Genomic DNA, 20749 nt, shown 5'->3' on the forward strand with positions numbered 1-20749 from the left:
GGGCAGGTTATTTTACCAAAGTCACGAACAGTTTACCATTCCAACTACAGTACAAATACAGTAGAGAAATGCTTGATATTTTAAATTAAAGGAAATACTATTCGCACAAATTGAGACAATGGTGTCACCAACTATGTAATTCTGAAGGAATTTTATTCTGCATCAATGTGCACACTGGTTTGAAACTTTTTGGCAGATTAAAACTGTTTGCAGGACAAAAATTTGAGCCTAGGACCTTTGTCTTTAGGGGGCAATACCTCGACCGACTGACCTATACAAGCACGACTCTCGACCCACCCCCACAGTGTTACTTCCACCAGCACCTCTTCTCCTACCTTCCAAACTTCACAGAAGTTTGTGGGACTAGCACATCTGGAAGAAACATCTCACATTCAAGTCCTGGTCTGGCACACACATTTAATCTACCAGGAAGTTTCAATTTAAATTAATTTTCTTACAGAGCTTGTTGCCTACTTGGTTAATGAAAACAAATGTCTTTTACAAATATCTTAATATGTAATATTTGCTTTCATTAATGAAACCTATGTACCAAAAACTAAGTGTATCAAATAGTATATACAAAACTCTGCAATCTGTATTCCTTTCAGAAGTCAAAGCCTTTAAAAGCTTCCAACAATTCAGCATGGATGGCATCTGAATAAATAAATACAGTCGCTGGTAATAAAAATTATAGCATATATCAGATGTAATGTGTTCTATATAATGACAACACTGGACTTTACATTTCAATTACTTAAAAAAAAAAATTGGAAATATACACATGGCCCTTCTAGGAAACATATCTTTCAAAAATGCTCTCCCAATAACACGTGTAATGACCTAAGATTCATAATTTTCTCTGTGTACTCATTGTCCTTGCTATCTAAAATAAAAATATTGGCAGCTTGTAGTAATTATACAGTACTGTGCCTATCATTTTGTAAGGAACTCAGTCTAAACTGCGTATACCTCACCTTTTTCGCATTTCTCAGCAGCATTGCCCTGATAACCAGGAGGACATTCACATATCATTGTACGTACAGGCACTGTATCAAGCACTTGACAGTTTGCATTATCACCACATGGCTGAGTAACTGAACATGGGTTAACACAGCTGTCATTAATGCATGCCATCTTTGATGAACAATCACTGTCAGCTTGGCATGTGACATTTTCTGTGGAAGAAAATGACACATTTATTAGAGTTTTTGCTAAGCAGACGCCATTTAAACTTACTGAAAAACATAATTCACTATTGTAATGATGAGAAAAAGAAGAGAAAATAGAAGCAAAATAATAATGTAACACAAAAAGAACTATAGCTGCATACTAACTGGTGAAAATTAATGGCATGAACAATGTGATTAATTTGCAGTACATTTGTTATAGCAGAATATCTAGGAGTAAAATACTTTGTGGAGATAGCTTTCATAAATTTCAGGAACTACATCATTGCATAAAAATATATGTGAACATGCTGCACTATATGTGTAGTATGATGGGCAATTTATCTCAGGAACTGTATCATCACATAAAATATATTACATATGTCAATATATTGAATATATAATGTGCAGTATGGTGAACAATTTTATTTCTTGATATACAATAATGATCTAAAATATCTTTTAAGCCATGTATGTTACTTACATAATTGTCTACATAAGTGCACATGGACATAAAAGACAACATAGATTGTATTTTTTAATGCTTAAAATGGATAATAAATAAAACACAACTGTTCTTCTCATTTTATTTTTGACTACCAAGTTTGGTCAATTTCGGACCATTTTTGGGTCATCTGTATCAAAGGAGAAGAGCATACCATAACTATACATACTGCCTAATAAAACTTTTTTTTTTCACTGAACTTATGAAGCACTATGCACAGGTATTGTATGCACTTTATGTATAGTTGTCTTCCTTTTTTTACAGAGGAACTACAGCTATGTATTATATGATGTTGTTCCTGATATCTAGGAACGCATATGGTCATACAGTCTAGAAATATGATTACACACTGAACTATATCTACATACGACACCACATAACTAGGGATTGTAGAAAATATTCTCTCTTCATGAATTTTCCATACATGTTTATAGATATACTGAAATTCATATTTTTTTCATTTGTGTCACATAATCATGTCATTGTGATGTGTTGTTGGTACTTATTGGGCTATCTGAAATACCTAGTTTCTGGTCATCACTATTCACATGTCTTCGGTGAGAATTAGTAATTCATGTATGTACTAAAATTAAACAAGTTGAAATGAAATTGTAAATCCATTTCCATGCACACTGAAAGTGAAATATTTAGTTTCATCTTCACGCTTACAAATTTGAGTCAATCTCCTGCCAGAACGCAAAAATATATGGAGTGGGTTGGGGGGGAGGGGGATCAGGATCAAAAGAGTCCTGTAGGCTCTGTGTGTGAAATTTTCAAATTTTAAATGTCACTAGACACACACACACACACACACACACACACACACACACACACACACAGAGAGAGAGAGAGAGAGAGAGAGAGAGAGAGAGTTCAGTTTGTTAAATGGAGGTTCTGGTATTGTGATCTGGGGCTGTCTTTTTGAAATTTGGATGTCTTTAAATGTTATTTTAACATTTTGTCCCCCCACCCCCTGTCAGATATACTGGTATGGTTACTGACATGCACTGTCACAAATTAAGCACTGTATAAGTGAAATGATTGTATGGCATTGATGGCTGGAAGCTCCACTTGGGGAAGTTTAGTTGCAAAGTTACTATGATGTCTGCAGTGGCTGATAACAGCTGCCTCATAACTGTGATGAGTGATTAGTTGTAGGAACTTTCTACTGTGACAGGGAAGCTACACTGTTTAACAGGACACACACATTTATTAAAGGAGCTGTCAGACACTAGATGAAGCCTGTTGTCATTGTTATACCAAACCAGAAAATTGATTAGAGTGCTAAATAAAATGTGATGTGATAAATAGCAGTATAGTGCGTATGGCCATGTAGGTAGCTGTAAAGGAGCCACTGAGAACTTGCAACATAGGGCTTACTCAGATGAGTCTTCATACCATTTCTTTCAAGATGATAAACAGAGTGGCATATTCACAGACTTTGCATTATGCTGGTTAGTGGTGAGTCCATACAAATGTAGGGTCATTTCCCACTGTATTTGTCTTCTTAAAAATTGTCAGTGATAATGGCTATTGTGGAAGCTGCTTGGACAAATGGTCCTTATGTTGAAGGAGAAACGTTTATAAATCATTATCATATGAACTCAAAATGTTGACTGGAAAAGTTTCAAATTGCAACTTACTTTGAAATGCCTCTCTATCTAAGAACTGATGAATATAAATTGAAGCAATAATTTTATATTGTCTATGGACACCATATTTAGTGCATACCATATAAATATAAACAATGCTTAAACTTTTGTATGGTGTAATGTTTTATGAACTCAAATACTGCTCAATTCTTGTAACAGTTTTCAGAGTGCAAATAACACTACACATGCACAAAAGCTTTGACATTGCCGAGAAGTGTGAAACAAAATTAAAAGGTCACAACATTGATACAATGAAAACAAGAAATTTATATTGTTATGAAAGTATGATAAGCAAATTCTTCAACTGCAGCAAGCGGTCCATTTATTTTTGCTTACTGAGTTGATCAATTACTTGGGGGAGGTAATAATAGAGCTGATGAGGCAAATCTGAAATATGAAGGACTTTTCCTGGTATGATGCTTCACTTTTTACACCTACTCAAGAGCAAAAGAATACATCAGAGCTCATTTCTATTGCATACTCTAAGGACTACTTACGTTTTGTGCACAATGTTCCTGTAATATATCCATCTCCTATGTAGCCTGGTGGACAGATACACTGTGCTTCATGTTTGTAAACTTTACATTCAGCTGGTTGTGCACATGGTGAGGAGCTGCAAGGATTAGCACAAGTTCCAGAGATACAGCTGTGCTCTGCTGGGCAGTCAGAATTTGCTCGACATCCCACTGCTACACAAGCCTTTTGTGGATTTCCCAGCAGCCCAGGAGGGCACTCGCAAATAGCACGGTGTTGAGCACCATAACATAATGCGTCTTTACCACATGAACTTCCATCAGATGCACAAGCTGGTACACATATCCGTTGCACACATTGGTGCTGAGGTGAACAGTCACCATCAGTACGGCAGCTCACTGAAAAAATTATGTAAAGCTGTGAAACTGTGTAACTATAAAAACGTTGAATAAGTCCTTCAGCATTGAATAAACTACATAAAATTTCTTGTGTGACTGATGGCTACCATTTTAATTAAACACTTTTTTCCATTACATAAGTAGATGAATTTAAATGAAACATTTCTATACATTCAAGACAATGGCAAAGACAATTATTGTCTGCTCGTAAGAGCAAAGCCTGCAGAATAATTTTCTTTGATTTAGTATAAATAGTCATTTCAACATAAAACTAAATGAATTTGAGTTACATCTCTTTTTTTCATACAGACTAACCTTAATTATGTCTCTGATAATGATGTACCCAAATGAGTGCAAACAATGACATTCAGAAATGAGATCTCTTACTATAGTAGGCAAAAAGAATCTCTATGTATCCAATGTGAAACTTAGCAATGGAACTTGGTATATTCAATGTCAATAGTTTATAAATACAATCAACTCCATATCAGAAATAAGAAAACTATATGATTTTCCTGTTAAAGTTTAAGAGTTGTTAGTCTTATAATATGAAAGTATATTATGGTAACCCTTAACCTAAGAGGAAACAATGGGTTAGTTTTTGTACAGAAGTAGTGTCAAAAGCATAAAACTCAATTTGTGAGTAGATACATTTAGGATGCAGAAACAATAACTCGGCATTAAATCCTCAATTTTCAGGTGTCATGGCTTGTGATAGCATGCCACACATACTTAATGCTGCTCCTAGAATCCCACCCATTGAGTGTCTTTAGACTGTGAGTGGCCAATTCTGCTACTGTACAACAGTTATGTTTCTGACTAACTGCGGCGGCACGTATGAATGGATGACAGCTCAGTGGAAACTCTCCTGTTATACCTCTGGCACTGAGGCAAGAACATAATATTAAATTACAGAAAGTACCCTAGTAAATGTGATTTGAACTACCATATACTAGCTGGACCAAAAATACATCTCCCTACCACTAAAAATCTAATCTAAACTGCTGCCGCTTGCAATTAAAAAAAAGAGAGGAATTGTCTCATAAGCGAAACAAAGGCAAGAGACTGCTATTTGTTTTTACTTACACTGCTGCTTTCTTTGATAATGATCAACAAGAACCAAATAATAGACTGCGTTTCATAGAATTTATTCCGAATGAGAGTTTAGGGAAAATTTTTCTCCGTTTGAAAATGTTTGCAGACGCCTCTTTAGTACGTTACATTCTTCACAGAAATTAGTCATCTTACTTTCGTGCTTCATTTTTTACTGTATCACTGTTCAGCATAAGAATATAAACATGACATTATATGTCTATTCTTCCGCGTTTGCTGTTGTCTCACTCTAGTTTCGTAGTTTATTAGGCAGACAGGATTTAAATGAGACAGCAGCAAACATGAAAGAATATACGGCATAATGTTTACATTATTCTGCCTTTTCTTTTAATTTATTTACTGACGCATAGGTTTTGGCACCAGTATTTATCTTTGTGCCTGCAAAGCATGCCTGAGTAGTGCTACATATATTAGACGGCAGAAGTTAGTTTTGGCGGCACCTACGAACATTTTTCAGAACTTCCGCTTACTTTGCACTCGATTCTAAGCCGCACGTGGTTTTTTGGATTACAAAAACCAGAAAAAAAGTGCAGCTTAGATTCGAGTAAATAAGGTAGCAAACCTGACAATAACTCAAAACACACTGCAGTCATTTTCACAACTGTGGAAAAGAGTAACTCACTGAGTGTGACATCTAGTGGCAGTGTGAGGTACTTGGTCGCGGGATATTATGAACCATGACCTCAGAAAGCTCAGGATTTAACTTCAGTAAAATATATCTTATATGTTGACAGAATAAACCAATCCTATAAGACAATGTTATAAGTCAACATAAAAACTCAGATTATTGTGGACATATTTAGTGGCAGATAGGCCATAAACAAGTAGTGGAACATGATAGTTCAGCTATATACACATATATACAGGCAGCAATGTTATCTCAGTCCTGCAGGCTAACTTGATCAGTGCTGAGACAGTGTGGTAAGGTATGCATTCTGAAGGGAAATAAAAGTTTGTAAAATGTGCCACCATATTCCAGTACTTATTCATGTGCCTTTCTACTGCTGAATGCCTACATATGTGATGAAGGCTATCTCTACTCATTTCACTGTTTGATTTTTCATTACCACATTAATCTTACCATACAAATATTTGAGGAAGTGAGTGTTTCTGCACAGAGTCATGTAATAAGAATAATATGTGGTGTGCACTCTACAATGTCTTCTAGCCAACTCTTTCAAACAGTTGGTCAAACTAACAACAGCTTCACTGTTCATATACTTTCTTGTGAAGGTTGTTATCAACAATCAACCACCACTTGAAGTAGCAAGAACATTCATACACACTGAACTAGGAGAAATTGCTTCACTCAGGCTTAGTGTCACACAGAAAGGTGTGATGTACTTATCCATGAAAGTCTTTGACTACCTACCTGGTGATGTAAAACATTTAATTGAAAGTAAAATAAACTTCTAACACAAACTGAAATCACACCTTCATGACAACTCTGTCTACCCCCTAGAAGAATTCCTGAACATGTAATAACATGGTGAGTGTGGGGAGTGGGGGCTTAAGGCAGCCACATAAAGAAGCAGAATGTTGCCATATTTTCACTGAGAAAGAGTACTACAATTGTAAAACTGACTTGTTTCAGATCAAAGTGAGAGGTCACAACTATGATCCAGGAGCACGTAAATAACTACTTAACTAAATCAAATGTGTTTCCAAAATTCACATCTTACACATACCTCTTACACATTCTACATCTGCATTGCCGTCAAATCCTGCTTTACAAGTGCATGTAGGCCTGTGATCTTTCACATGACAATCGGAATTAGCACCACATGTGCAGGGATTTTTGCAAATTCCTTGTATACATGTCTTGTCATCAGGGCAGTCTCTGTCAAATGAACATCCACCAATAGCTACGACAGAGGGAGTCGGACGACACACACCACTGCCTGAACTCACGTAACCAGGAGGGCAAGTGCAGAACATTGTTCTTACTGGCACAGAGCTAAATACTTGGCAGGATGCAGGCTTGGAACATGGCTGCAGTTCAAAACAAGGGTTACGGCAGTGGCCCTGAAAACAGTTTCCAAAAAAGAATATAAATACAAATAAATAATCTGACAACTGGAAATTGTTAATAACTTTAAGCCACATTTACAAGATCCATGGCAAGAACAAATTTTGTTTTACTTCAGTTGACAACACAATTAACATACTATGTTAATGATATCTTAAAAATGCATGTAATTTTCAAGAGGAGTTATAAACAGAAGGTAGTACATACATCAAGGCATGCAAGTCTTGGTGGGCAGTCTGGATCACCATTGCATTCAGCACGAATCTTGGGTCGACAAGCAATATATGGATTGCCAGCAGGTAATGCTGGTGGACAACGGCAAACAGCACGGTGAAGAGTTGGCTTGCAGAGTGCACCTTGTCCACAAGGTGCTGGGTAGCCATGTGCACATGGATCTGCACAACGACCTGATAGGCAGGCACGGTCGTAAGGACAATCAGAGTCCACACGGCAGCCAATGGCATGGCAGCCCTCATGAGGGTCTCCCATAAAACCACTGATGCAACGACACTCAGCACGGTTAGAAAATGTGTAGCACTCTGCGTGTTGTCCACATGGGTTGGATACTGTACATGGATCTACACACACACTGTTCACACAAGCTTTGCCGGAATCACATTCAGAGTTTGTGCGGCATCCCACTGAAAAATAAATGATACATTTTAGAAATTCAAGTTATTAAAAATATAACAAAATCAAATAGCCCTGAATTTAAAACTGAGTGCCCAATATATACTTAAGACCAAAGATTAAATTCCTTAAAAATTTTTTAAAAAATATATAAAACATCAAGAAGAGAAAGATAGATAGATAGATAGATAGATAGATAGAGAGAGAGAGAGAGAGAGAGAGAGAGAGAGAGAGAGAGAACACTTTTCTGGAAACCTCTGAACTGATAACTTATGATTCAGATTTGTCTTTAACTTATGTGAAGTATCTGCACAAACAGATAATTATTTTTTGTCTTGCATTAGTCAGTAATACATTTAATTGCATGAATGTTTGAAGCAATTGGAACTGACAAGACCTTCAAATTAACTGACTGAAGACTTTTTGCAACAGAAGTTGTTATACCAATTACATTTGCTTCTTTTCACATTTTGATTGTTCACATATATTGCTAAATAGTGTAAGGATTGGTGAATAGTACATGTTGCAGATCTGGAATGTAATTACTAACCAGCATAACAACCAATGTTTGGATTCCCATCATATCCATCTCGGCATGAGCAAATTGGACGATGGTTTTGGACAAAACAGTTGGCATTTGTACCACAGTCACAAGGATTTCTGCATATTCGATTAATACATGTTTCATTTGTTGCACAATTCTCATCAGATGTGCATCCAGGAGGTACAGGAACCACAACTGAAATATTAAGAAACATAGATTATCAGACAGACACTTACATATAATGATATCAACAAATTATAAGTATCGCAACTGAACTTGATTACAATACTTGCACTTATGATTTGTTTAGTTTTAATATGAGTACGTATGCAGGAGTTTTGAAATCACACAACTGGTGATATGGAGAGCACAATGCAATCATAGTTAATTGTGGATCTAATTTTCGTTCATCTTGAAAAGTATCATCATAGTTATGGCTTTTACTACTTGCACAAAACTTTGTTTTTGATGACAAACTTATTTCGGGCATATTGATGACATCTCAGAATTTTACTTCAGAATGGAACCCAGCAAATCAACATCACAATACTCATTCTAATTTCTGTACCTTATTTTTAGTCAAAAGTCTTATAGGAGAAAATAAAAAATATAGCCATGAGTACACAGAATAAAAATGTTTTGTATATGTTACATACTCATTTTACAATGTATCACCAATCAGAAAATCATTTTAAGTTTAAAATACCATATTGAATCACTACTGAGCCCAGTAAAAAATAACAAAACCGTTTAAGATTCACTGTATCAATGATAGTGCAGTTTGCTCACCAGGCCGACATTCCCCATCGCTGCCAGGAACCCAGCCTTCAGGACAAGTGCACACCATAGTTCTTACAGGTACCGTGTTGAGAACTGAGCATCTTGCTGTTGTTGCACATGGTTTCAGTTCAGTACATGGGTCGACACAATGTGATTTTAAACAAGCTTGTCTGCTAGGGCAGTCAACATCTAGCTTGCATTCAGGTTCTTGTTCTTTAGCATGTGGCCTTTTCTCACAGAATGACGTTGGATCACCAAGTGGTACATCTTCTGGGCAGCGACATGCAGCTGCATGGTTACGCACCACACATATTGCATTTGATGCACATAATGAGGCCACAGCACAAGGATCAACACAGTGGCGTTGCACACAAGCTCTAGTAGAAGGACAGTCACCATCAACACGACATTCAGCTCTTTCACAGTGCAACAACGGGTCACCAACATATCCCACAGGACAGCGGCATGCTGCACGGTGATCTGTTCCATAGCACTCGGCATTGACAGCACATACTGCTCCCAGTATGCATGGGTTCACACATTCACCATTGTAACATTGTGTGTCAGTGGAACAGTCATCATCTGATTGGCACTGAACTGTGTGAGACAAATAAAAGATCTAATTAGAATTTATCATCAAATATACTTTCCGTTTTACAGTACTAATTTATTTACATTAGCAAGTAAAATTTGAATTCTTTACTACTGCATCTTCTCATACATTTACTTTGAATTCCTTGTTTTAATCTTTTTCTTTCCCTTACTGATCTGTATTTGTTCAAATATTTATTTCATGAATGTGGAGAACAACACTGGCTTTGTATGGAAGGTATGCAAAATTCATTATCTGCCAACTGCCACAACATGAGGAGCTTATTTATTTCTGTTTGTTTGAGTAACTATACGTTAGCAACTGGATAGGGTGTGCATCAAACAAATATTGTCATCTAATGGAGAGAGACAAGAGTAGAAATTTTAGCATATAAATACTGTAATTTATGTTAACAAAATGAAATACTTTCAGTAAACTTGCAACACTCTTTACTTTAATTGTCTCTCTTACTTTTCTGCATCACATTCTCAAATCTTAAAAGTTCATTTCATGATGCATATAATTAACTAACTCACCTTTAATGCAACCAATTAGAGGATTTCCAGAAAATCCAGGTTTACAGTAGCAAGTGGGGAAATGATTGCTGACTCGGCACTCAGAATTAGGTCCACAATGGCATGGACTCACACACAGTTGATTAACACATGATTCTTGTTGTGAACAATCAGAATTTGCTGTGCATCCAAGAGGTGGTCCAGATACTATTGAGAAAACAGTTATTATAAACAACTGACTAGTATATATTGTGTCTTACAGTTGATCAGTATTTCAGCTCATAACTGTGGTGGAAGCTACAAAACTGCTTCAAAACATCCAAGATAATATACAGACTTTTAATAAGAAGGAAATAAAAGAGCATTACATTAACTTCAAATAAATTTCATAATGAAATTTTATCATATTACTAACCTGGATGACACTCTTGGTGAGGGTTTCCTTCATATCCACTAGCGCAGCGACACACAGGTATATGGTCTTCCACATGACAAAAAGCTGTAGCTGCACATGGTGTTGGACTTGTTGCAGAACATGGGTTAACACACCTACCCAACTGACAAGCATGATCTGCTGAACAGTCTTCATCCATTATGCACTCTGGAGGTGGCGGTGGTGGTGTTGGAACTGTAACATTCAGAACAAGATATAAATACCCTATGCCTCTGAAAAGCAACTACAGGGTATTTTGTGAATCTGCCCCGTGCCTGAAAAGTTTTTTCGTTTGGTTTAGTTTAGTTTTAGTTTTAGTTATGTAATGTTCCAAGGATCATTTTCCCCGATTATTTTGTTGATATGATGTGGAACAAGTCAGATTACAAGATATATAGAGGGTGTCACAAAAAGGAATGGCCAAACTTTCAGGAAACATCCCTCCCACACAAATAAAGAAAAGATGTTATGTGGACATGTGTCCGGAAACGCTTAATTTCTATGTTAGAGCTCATTTTAGTTTCGTCCGTATGTACTGTACTTCCTTGATTCACCACCAGTTGGCCCAATTGAAGGAAGGTAATGTTGACTTCAGTGCTTGTGTTGACATGTGACTCATTGCTCTACAGTACTAGCATCAAGCACATCAGTACGTAGCATCAAAAGGTTAGTGTTCATCACGAACGTGGTTTTGCAGTCAGTGCAATGTTTACAAATGCGGAGTTGGCAGATGCCCATTTGATGTATGGATTAGCACGGGGCAATATCCGTGGCGCGGTATGTTTCTATCGAGACAGATTTCCAGAACAAATGTGTCCCGACAGAAAGACGTTCGAAGCAATTGATCAGTGAGCACGGAACATTCCAGCCTATGACTCGCGACTGGGGAAGACCTAGAACAACGAGGACACCTTCAATGGATGAGGCAATTCTTCGTGCAGTTGACGATAACCCTAACGTCAGCATCAGAGAAGTTGCTGCTGTACAAGGTAATGTTGACCACGTCACTGTATGGAGAGTGCTATGGGAGAACCATTTGTTTCCGTACCATGTACAGTGTGCGCAGACACTATCAGCTGCTGAATGGCCTCCACAGGTACACTTCTGCGAATGGTTCATCCAACAATGTGTCAATCCTCATTTCAGTGCAAATGTTCTCGTTACAGGTGAGGCTTCATTCCAACGTGATCAAATTGTAAATTTTCACAATCAACATGTGTGGGCTGACAAGAATCCGCACGCAATTGTGCAATCACGTCATCAACACAGATTTTATGTGAACGTTTAGGCAGGCATTGTTAGTGATGTCTTGATTGGGCCCCATGTTCTTCCACCTACGCTGAATGGAGCACGTTATCATGATTTCATACGGGATACTCTACCTGTGCTACTAGAACATGTGCCTTTACAAGTATGACACAACATGTGGTTCATGCATGATGAAGCTCCTGCACATTTCAGTCGAACTGTTCATACGCTTCTCAACAACAGATTCGGTGACCGATGGATTGGTAGAGGTGGACCAATTCCATGGCCTCCACGCTCTCCTTTCTACACATTCAACTACATTTAGAGGTACCTTTTTATACAATTTCTGTTACAGAAACTCATCCATGGAGTAGAAGGAGTTGTCCAAAAGAAATGATTTTAAGTTAGATTTAAAACTTGATCTACTACCTGCGAAACACTTTATGTTGTTGGGCAAATGATCATAGATTTTTGTTGCTGAATAATGTACTCCTTTTTGAGCAAATGACAACTTCAAAGGTAATTTTTCCCTCTAGTGTTGTACGAATGAACATCACTATTCTTTGCGAATTGAGATGGATTACTTGTAACAAATTTCATTAGTGACCATACATACTCTGATGGTGCAGTTAAAATACCTAACTCCTTGAAAAGGTGCCTACATGACATCCTTGGGTGAACACTACTAATTATTCTCACTGGTCTCTTTTGTGCAATCAATACTTTATGTCTACGTGGTGAGTTACCCCAGAAAACTATTCCATAAGGCATTATTGAGTGGAAATATGCAAAGTACGTTAGGAGGCTGATCTGTTTATTACCAAGACTAGTGAATATACAAAGAGTGAAAGAAGCTGAACTTAGTTGTTTGAGAAGCCTAGTAATATGCTTCTTCCAGTTGAAGTTGTCATCAATGTGAACACCCAAAAATTTGTAGAAATTTACCCTGTTAACTGAGCACTGTTCATATGCTACACCAATTGTCGGTATGATTCTATTTGGTCTGCAGAACTGGATGTAGCGCATTTTTTTTTTTTTAATTAAGGGAGAGTCCATTTTCTGAGAACCACTTAATAATTATTTGAAAGACATCCTTAACAATATCTTCAGCTGCTTTTTCTGGAATGGGATTTATTATAACACTCGTGTCATCTGCAAAAAGTACTCGTTCCGCTTGCTGAACATTGAATGGGAGGTCATTCCTATGAATAAGCAACAGCATAGGACCCAAAATTGAACCCTGTGGGACTCCCATTGTGATAACTACCACTAGAAGTTACCACCCTCCCAACATTATTTGTGCTATTCAGCAGTACTTTGTGCTTTCTGTTCTTTAAGAATGTTCAAACCAGCTGTGTGTATAGCCTTCAATTCCATAAAACCTGAGTTTTTCTAAGAATGTGACATGATCCACACAGTCAAATTCCTTGGAGAGATCACAAAAAATACCAACTGGCGATAATTTGTTATTTAGGGATTGTACTATTTGATGGGTAAATGAATCCGAACTGTGACATGCTGAGTAAATTATTTTCACCTAAATGTGAGACTATGCTTGAATACACAACTTTTTCGAATATTTTAGAAAATGAAGTCAGCAATGACATTGGTCTATAATTATTTTAGTCACTCTTGTCCCCTTTCTTATGAAGAGGTTTGATAATTGTGTATTGCAATCTGTCTGGAAAAATTCCCTGTGCTAGCCAAGCATTACATATATCGCTAAGGACTCCACTTATTAAATTAGTTCAACACTTCAAAATTCTGTTAGAGACTCCAGAAACACCACATGAGCTCATGTTTTTCAGTTTATTTATAATTCTCTTAATTTCAGTGGGGGATGTTGGTACTATTTCTAAAGGCCTGAAGTCCTAGGGAATGACATTTTTAACATATTTTTTTGCTTCTTCAACTGAACCCTTTAACCCTATTGTTGACTCTACATTCGGAAAGTGATTGCTAAAAATACTTGCAACTTGTGAATTATCACTCACAACATCATCATTTAGCTTTATTGCTATGGTATGCTGTGCACTGTCAGGCTGCCCTGTCTCCCACTTCCCAAAAGAAATCAAATGGCATAATTATGAGTGAATAGAAAAGGTTGATGAAAAATGTGTCCGCACCATGACTTAGTGATATTAATACTATTAATCTCAGAACACTGTAGTAAAAAAGTAGGAAAAATGTTGTAAGAATCAATCTCTATCATATCTAAAAGCATTTTGTGCTTCAGGTGTATTTCTTGCAAATGATAAGGTAACTAAGATGTGTTAGTCAGTTCACTGGTTATCTATTAAATTTCACACTTATGCCAAAACATCTGGGACAACATAAAACAGCCAATCCACATAAGCAAAATAAGACGATTGATCATTAACAATTTATGCACATTTGGAGGAAAACAGTATTTCCTGCCTGTACCCATAATGGGCAAATTAAGAACTGCTCACTATCCTTAGTCCTGTACACCAATGATGATTGACATTTAAGTGTGCCAAAGATGGACACATCTATGGGAATACAGAGACTTCCATTTACATAAATGGTAGCTGTGATAAGATGAATTTTTTCCAAAACCAGGAAGCAATAACCAACTAAAATATTATCTTTCCTGACAATTACTGAAAGGAGTAAATGGGTGTAATAAGAGGACGTGTTCTCCTACAGTCATAATCAAGTATTTTAGCTCTATCTTTAGCTTTCAGTAAGATATATGTATCTCATATATATAAATGTAGTATCATGCATGTAACTGTGAAGACGGACTGCAGTAAGAGTATTATATCTCACAGGATACATGTTCTAAAGCAAAATATATTATTTCAGTTCACATAATCACTACAGCATCAAGCCAAAGAACAATGATAAAGATGTAGACTTACGAATGACACAATCAACTCGTGGATTTCCTGTGTATCCAGGAGGACAACGACAAACAGCTCTATGGTCATCAGACTGACAGATAGCATTTATGCCACAGAAGTCAGTGCGGCAAGCTTCCACACATGTACCCCGTACACACTTTTCAGTATTACCACATTCTGAATCTGTCACACATTGTGGTTCTCCTGGAACTGAGGAATATACAACAAAATTATTATAACACAACAGAAGATAAAATTAAACAACGGAAATTACGGTTTGGAATATCAACAATGTAAGGAAAAAATATATTGCAACTTACCTAAAGATGACATGTTGAGTTGCTGTTAGACGCAACAAAAAGACACACATTAGCTTTCATCGAAAAAGAAACACACACACACACACACACACACACACACACACACACACACACACACACACACACGATTCATTCTCACGAGCATTCCAGTTAGCTTCCAGAGATGGCTGTCATGTATGCATGAGATGTGCTAGCTTGTGTGAATGGAAGTGTGTGTGTATTTTCTTTTTCTGACAAAGGCTGTGACCAAAAGCTAATATGTAAGTGTCTTTCAGTTGCACCTGTCTGCAACTTAAACTGTCATCTTTATGACAAGTAGCAATCTATCTCTACCCTACATTGTAGAAGATAAATTAAAGTACTCAGTAAATGTATCATTTCTGGTATTAACAAATGGCTTACAAGTGTTTTGTGCAATACTTATCATATCTATAGCACAATTTTGTATATATTTATCATTTAAATTTCAAGTACATTTAGAATCTATAATACTAAGAAAATTTCAGTAAAATTATTGGTTGTAGTCAGATACTCACCAACAGGTATACAATACCCTGAAGCATCAGCAACTGCATCGTGAGGACAGTGACATGTCACTGTTCGCAGAGGTAATGTATCAAGAACATGACATTGTTGATTAGCTGGACACACTGATGATACAGCCACACATGGATCTTGACATACAGCATTTAGACATGCTTGCTGTGATGGACAGTTATGATCAGCCTCACATTCAGCTGGAACAGTTGGTACTCTTGCAGCTGTGAAAAAAAAAAATACTTGTCAGTTTTGTCCATTTGTATTTCACATCACAGTGAGGAGGTTTCGAGCTTATGTATCAGTTAGTAGATGAGTGAGCAATAGTTCAGTAAAATATAAATATAACTTTCTATAAAAAACTGAGAAATAAGTAACATATGAATTGTTTGGTATTTTGAGGAAGGACAGAAGAAAGGATGACACAAAGATGAAAGACATAAAAACTGATGGTACAGGTATGAATGAGAGTGCTGAATATATCACACACTTTCAGTATATTCACACAGGGTGCAGTAGTGTTTTTACCAATAAGGCAATTCTGATAGCATACAGACATGGATAAATTTTTTACACTCTAAGGAAAAAAAATCAAATGCACCACAAAGGAATTATCCAAATGGGATTGAAATTGGGAAATGTAATGCGCGCACGCCCCCCCCCCCCCCCCCCCCCCCCGCCACACACACACAAAGAGAGAGAGAGAGAGAGAGAGAGAGAGAGAGAGAGAGAGAGACCAAAAAATAAAACTTCAGAAAAATGGATGATTTATTCCAGGGAAAGAGCTTCATAACATGAGCAACTCAGTAGTGCAATGGTCCACCTCTGTCCACTACACAAGCAGTTATTCAGTTTGGCATTGATTGACAGAGTTGTTGGATGTCCTCCAGAGGGATATCTTGCCAGATTTTGTCCAATTGGCACGTTAGATCATCAAAATACTGACATGCTTGGAGGGTCCTGCCCATAATGCTCCGAGTTTCTCAAATGTGGAGAGATCTGGCGATCTTGTTGGCCAAAGTGGGGTTTAGCAAGCACAAAGACAAGCAGTAGAAACTTTTACTGTGTGCAGGCAAGCATTATCTTGCTGAAATGCACAGGCTGGCTTGCCATGAAGAGCAACAAATACATTATCATCAACATACTGCTGTGCAGCAAGAGTGCTGTGGATGACAACCAAAGGTATCCTGCTGTGAAATGAAATGGAATCCCAGATCCTCACTTCTGGCTGTAGTCAGGTTGGTACCCCATTGCTGTCTGAAGCATCCCCAGACACATCTTCAGACTGGAATCCCATTGAATGGAGTAGAAATGTGTTTAGTAATGAGTTCTGCTACAAACTGAGGTCGAGTGAGCAGTGGGATACCAACCTGACTGTCACCCGCCATACGGCCCGAGAACCAGGAATGACGGTCTGGGGTGCCATTTCATTTCATAGCAGGATCCCTTTGGCTGTCATCCACAGCACTCTTACAGCACAGCAGTATTTTGGTGATATTCTACAGCCCATTCTGTCACCCTTCACAGCAAGCCAGCCTGGGCTTACATTTCAGCAAGGTAATGGCCAACCACACACAGTGAGAGTTTCTACAGCTTGTCTTTGTGCTTACTAAACCCAACCTTGGCCAGCAAGGCCACCATATCTCTCTCCAGTTGAGAATGTTTGGAGCATTATGGGCAGGGCTCTCCAGCCATCTAATGTGCCAATTGAGTAGAATTTGTCACAATATCCATCAGGAGGACATCCAACAACTCTATCACTCAATGCCAAGCTGAATACTGTTTGCATAAGGACTGAAGTAGACTAATACATTCCTGACTTGCTCAGTTTGTGAAGCTCTTTCTCTTGAATAAATCATCCATTTTTTCTGAAATTGTAATCACTTGTTTTTCTGTACATGTGTATCCTTAGTGGTGCATCGTTTTTGTGTCTTAGAGTGTACATACAATTTCCTGGAAGTAATGATTGAGTGAATTAATAAATAGTGATGGCATGATGCTGATTTAACATAGATGACATAGAGAATGAATCGAAACAGAATAAAAAGGTCAAAGAGTAGTGCCCTGATTGCAGATAAAAACTCTAACAAGCGTACTGCGTTCTCAGTTATCCTAGGCAAAAACCTTTTGAGAACAATTCAGTAAAAGTCAAAAATATATTTCATTTACAAGAGCTAAAAATAAGAATAGTGACAATGAATTCTCTTATTCTATGCAGATTACATGCTGTGCTGATTATATATGATAATTTAAAACTGTGTGCCAGAGCAGGATCAGAGTACAGGAGATAAGGAGCATGAGACAAGTTGAAGTTTTTGAGTCTATCTACCAGATGTTTTTTGAAGGTTAAATTGGAAATGCTCTGCCTGCTAGATGAAGTAAACCATGTTTGAATACCAATCTGGGACAGAGTTTAAACCTGTCAATATGTATGTTGTGACCATATAAAAGGCCTGTTTGGAAACTTTCTTGTTTTTACATTTAAATATCAGTACGTAAGCTTTTTAATGTGATTTGTTGCTACAAATAAAGTCAATTTCATGTACTTTGTCCAATGATTAAAAAAGTAGGATTTATTTCCAGTCTTATAATAAATTGGTAAGAATCCATAGTCAGATTAAATGTTATGTACATAAAGTACGTAGAAGGTAAGTGGGTGTATTTTCCAAAATAATTGTTTTTTGTGTGATAAGTGAGATGATGGTTTACATATATTTTAAGAAGAAATGAGTAAAACAATGTCCTTAATAATCATGTAAAGAGACAGCCATTAATGACAATTTTACAGAATACAAAGTAATTTATAAAAACTGTTTTACTGATGGTTAATTTCATGACTAATTAAACATAGACAAAAGGCAACCACTCACCTTTAGCACACTGATGAGTACAACACAGACATATGTAACAAAACACAGTATTAACTAGCTTTAGAGCTCTGGCTCTTTGTTTAGCAGAGTGTACACACACAGATATCCAAATGCATACTATCACAATGACATGTATTATCAGGGAGCACCTGCTTGGGCTAATGGATGAGGAGAGGAGGCAGTGAAGGACACATGAGGCAAGGAGTGGTTAGTGGGATAATGTGAGCAAGAAGCAGGAAAGTCATTAGACTCGATAACTGCAGAGCTCTATTGGATGTTTGTGTGATTGTGTGCATGAACATGTATAGTTTCTGCCAGAAGAAGAGCTCTAAAGCTAATGAATACCATGTTTTGTTATGTGTGCCTATCACCACACATCAGACTGCTAAAGGTGAGTGGTTGTCTTTGTGTATTGTTCCATCCAGGAGTTTCCGTTATTATTATAAGCATAAACAAGGATTCTTCATCAGCTGTAATCTATGAAGCATAATGTATGAATGAATAAATAAAAGCAGATAAAGTATTTTTCAGTAAGTTTCTGGCCAGCTTTGTAAGCTGCAGACAAACAATAATAATGCATCGGCTGAACTTTTACAGTTGCAACATTTTGGTACAACATTTAATGGCAGGCCATTAACTCCTGACTGAAAAGCTTACTCATGATCTTTCATTTACATAAGGTGCATATTGTTTTAGGGCAGACATAAAGTGTAAGATTTAATGACTTTCTGGCAGGAAGACCAAATGCACAACTTCTTTTTTTCACTTTAAAAAGGAAGAAATTAGCAGTATCTGTGATGACAGTATGGAGAACTAACTGCAACTTTAATAAAGAACTTTATAAGTCAATGTTTTCTTATTAATAAGCCTAACACCCCCACCCATTTCTCATCCACGTATAAATACAATGAAAATATGCGTAAGTGTGTATTAGCATTTCCTAAATTTATTGTATAGTTTTTGCTGTATTATAAGTAATTCTCAAAGGACTTACAACTACATTCAACATATGGATTTCCATTTGTGCCATGAGGACAAGCACACGTAGGCTGATGATCTTTCCCAATACACACAGCACCAGATGCACAAGTGTCTTCTTCACAGACAGGGCGACAAATACGATTCAGTCGATCGCAGGCTTCATGTCCAGCACAATCTTCATTGTACTGACATACGCCAGTGACACAAGTGCGATATGGATCTCCCTGGGAACCAGGAGGACACTGACAATGAGGTCTGTGTGCCTCTGTGATACATTCAGCTCCGCGTCCACAACCAGCATGTTCGCAAGGATCCAAACAACTTCCTGAATCACATGCCTTGTTGTATGGGCAATCTGCATCATTTGTGCATTCAGCTAAAATAAAAGAGCATTTGTTTAGTTAATAAACAAATAAAAGTACATGTTTAATTTTGGAAGAAGTTAAGCAGGAACTTTCAGTGCCCCATATGTCTCATCATTAAACAAGTTTAGTGTCATTTACAAACAGCTTGTGGAATATCCTGAGAGTTTTAAACAAACATTATTTATTCAAAAGCAACACTAAGCAAAAATTTTGTGTTTTTTCCAAGACAAATAGCTAAAAATTTTGCAGTTATGCAGCCATAAAATGCAACTAGCTCAGCTATATAATTAAGAACACAGCATCACCTGACAGTAGACAGCATAAGATACAAGGGTAAGATGAAAAGGGATGATAAGACCAGTTACTGCCTGGCAGTAGTCATAGCCTGGGAATGTGCCTAGCTCACTGAGTCATGATTAGAAGGTAAGTAGCAAATTTAAGATTACTGAAGGCCTCAGTGGTGTCATTGTTCATTTAGGCCTTTTTGAGAAAATATCTTGGTAAAGAAATTCATGTAATTAATGTTGGGTGTGTAGGTAACAATTTGGACAGTAATTTCAGACATTCAACTGAGGATGATATCAGACACATAACTGACAATGCTTCTCATATTAGTTTGTGAATCATGTCATTCTCAGTGGCATACAAGCCTTTGATCCAGAGTTCTATGAAACATGTTAATGTAGAGTCTGGACAGTCACTCAGGAGAGAGGGGTGTTCCATTGGGCCA

At 37.2% G+C, this 20749-nt stretch overlaps 1 protein-coding gene across 1 annotated transcript in view; it reads right to left on the reverse strand.

The window, feature by feature from the left end:
- The window catches only part of LOC126270278 (uncharacterized), a 589946-nt gene that overhangs the window by 15328 nt on the left and 553869 nt on the right, over positions 1-20749 (reverse strand). The window contains exons 201-211 of the mRNA XM_049974059.1: positions 19668-20030; positions 15803-16027; positions 14965-15156; positions 10814-11026; positions 10420-10605; positions 9301-9888; positions 8518-8706; positions 7545-7978; positions 6997-7333; positions 3821-4195; positions 975-1175 (exon numbers count right to left, since the gene is read on the reverse strand). Coding sequence (XP_049830016.1) covers positions 975-1175; positions 3821-4195; positions 6997-7333; positions 7545-7978; positions 8518-8706; positions 9301-9888; positions 10420-10605; positions 10814-11026; positions 14965-15156; positions 15803-16027; positions 19668-20030 — 3303 coding nt within the window. The remainder of the gene's footprint in view (positions 1-974; positions 1176-3820; positions 4196-6996; positions 7334-7544; positions 7979-8517; positions 8707-9300; positions 9889-10419; positions 10606-10813; positions 11027-14964; positions 15157-15802; positions 16028-19667; positions 20031-20749) is intronic.

The sequence above is a fragment of the Schistocerca gregaria genome, chromosome 1, assembly GCF_023897955.1.
Source record: "Schistocerca gregaria isolate iqSchGreg1 chromosome 1, iqSchGreg1.2, whole genome shotgun sequence".
NCBI lineage: Eukaryota > Metazoa > Arthropoda > Insecta > Orthoptera > Acrididae > Schistocerca > Schistocerca gregaria.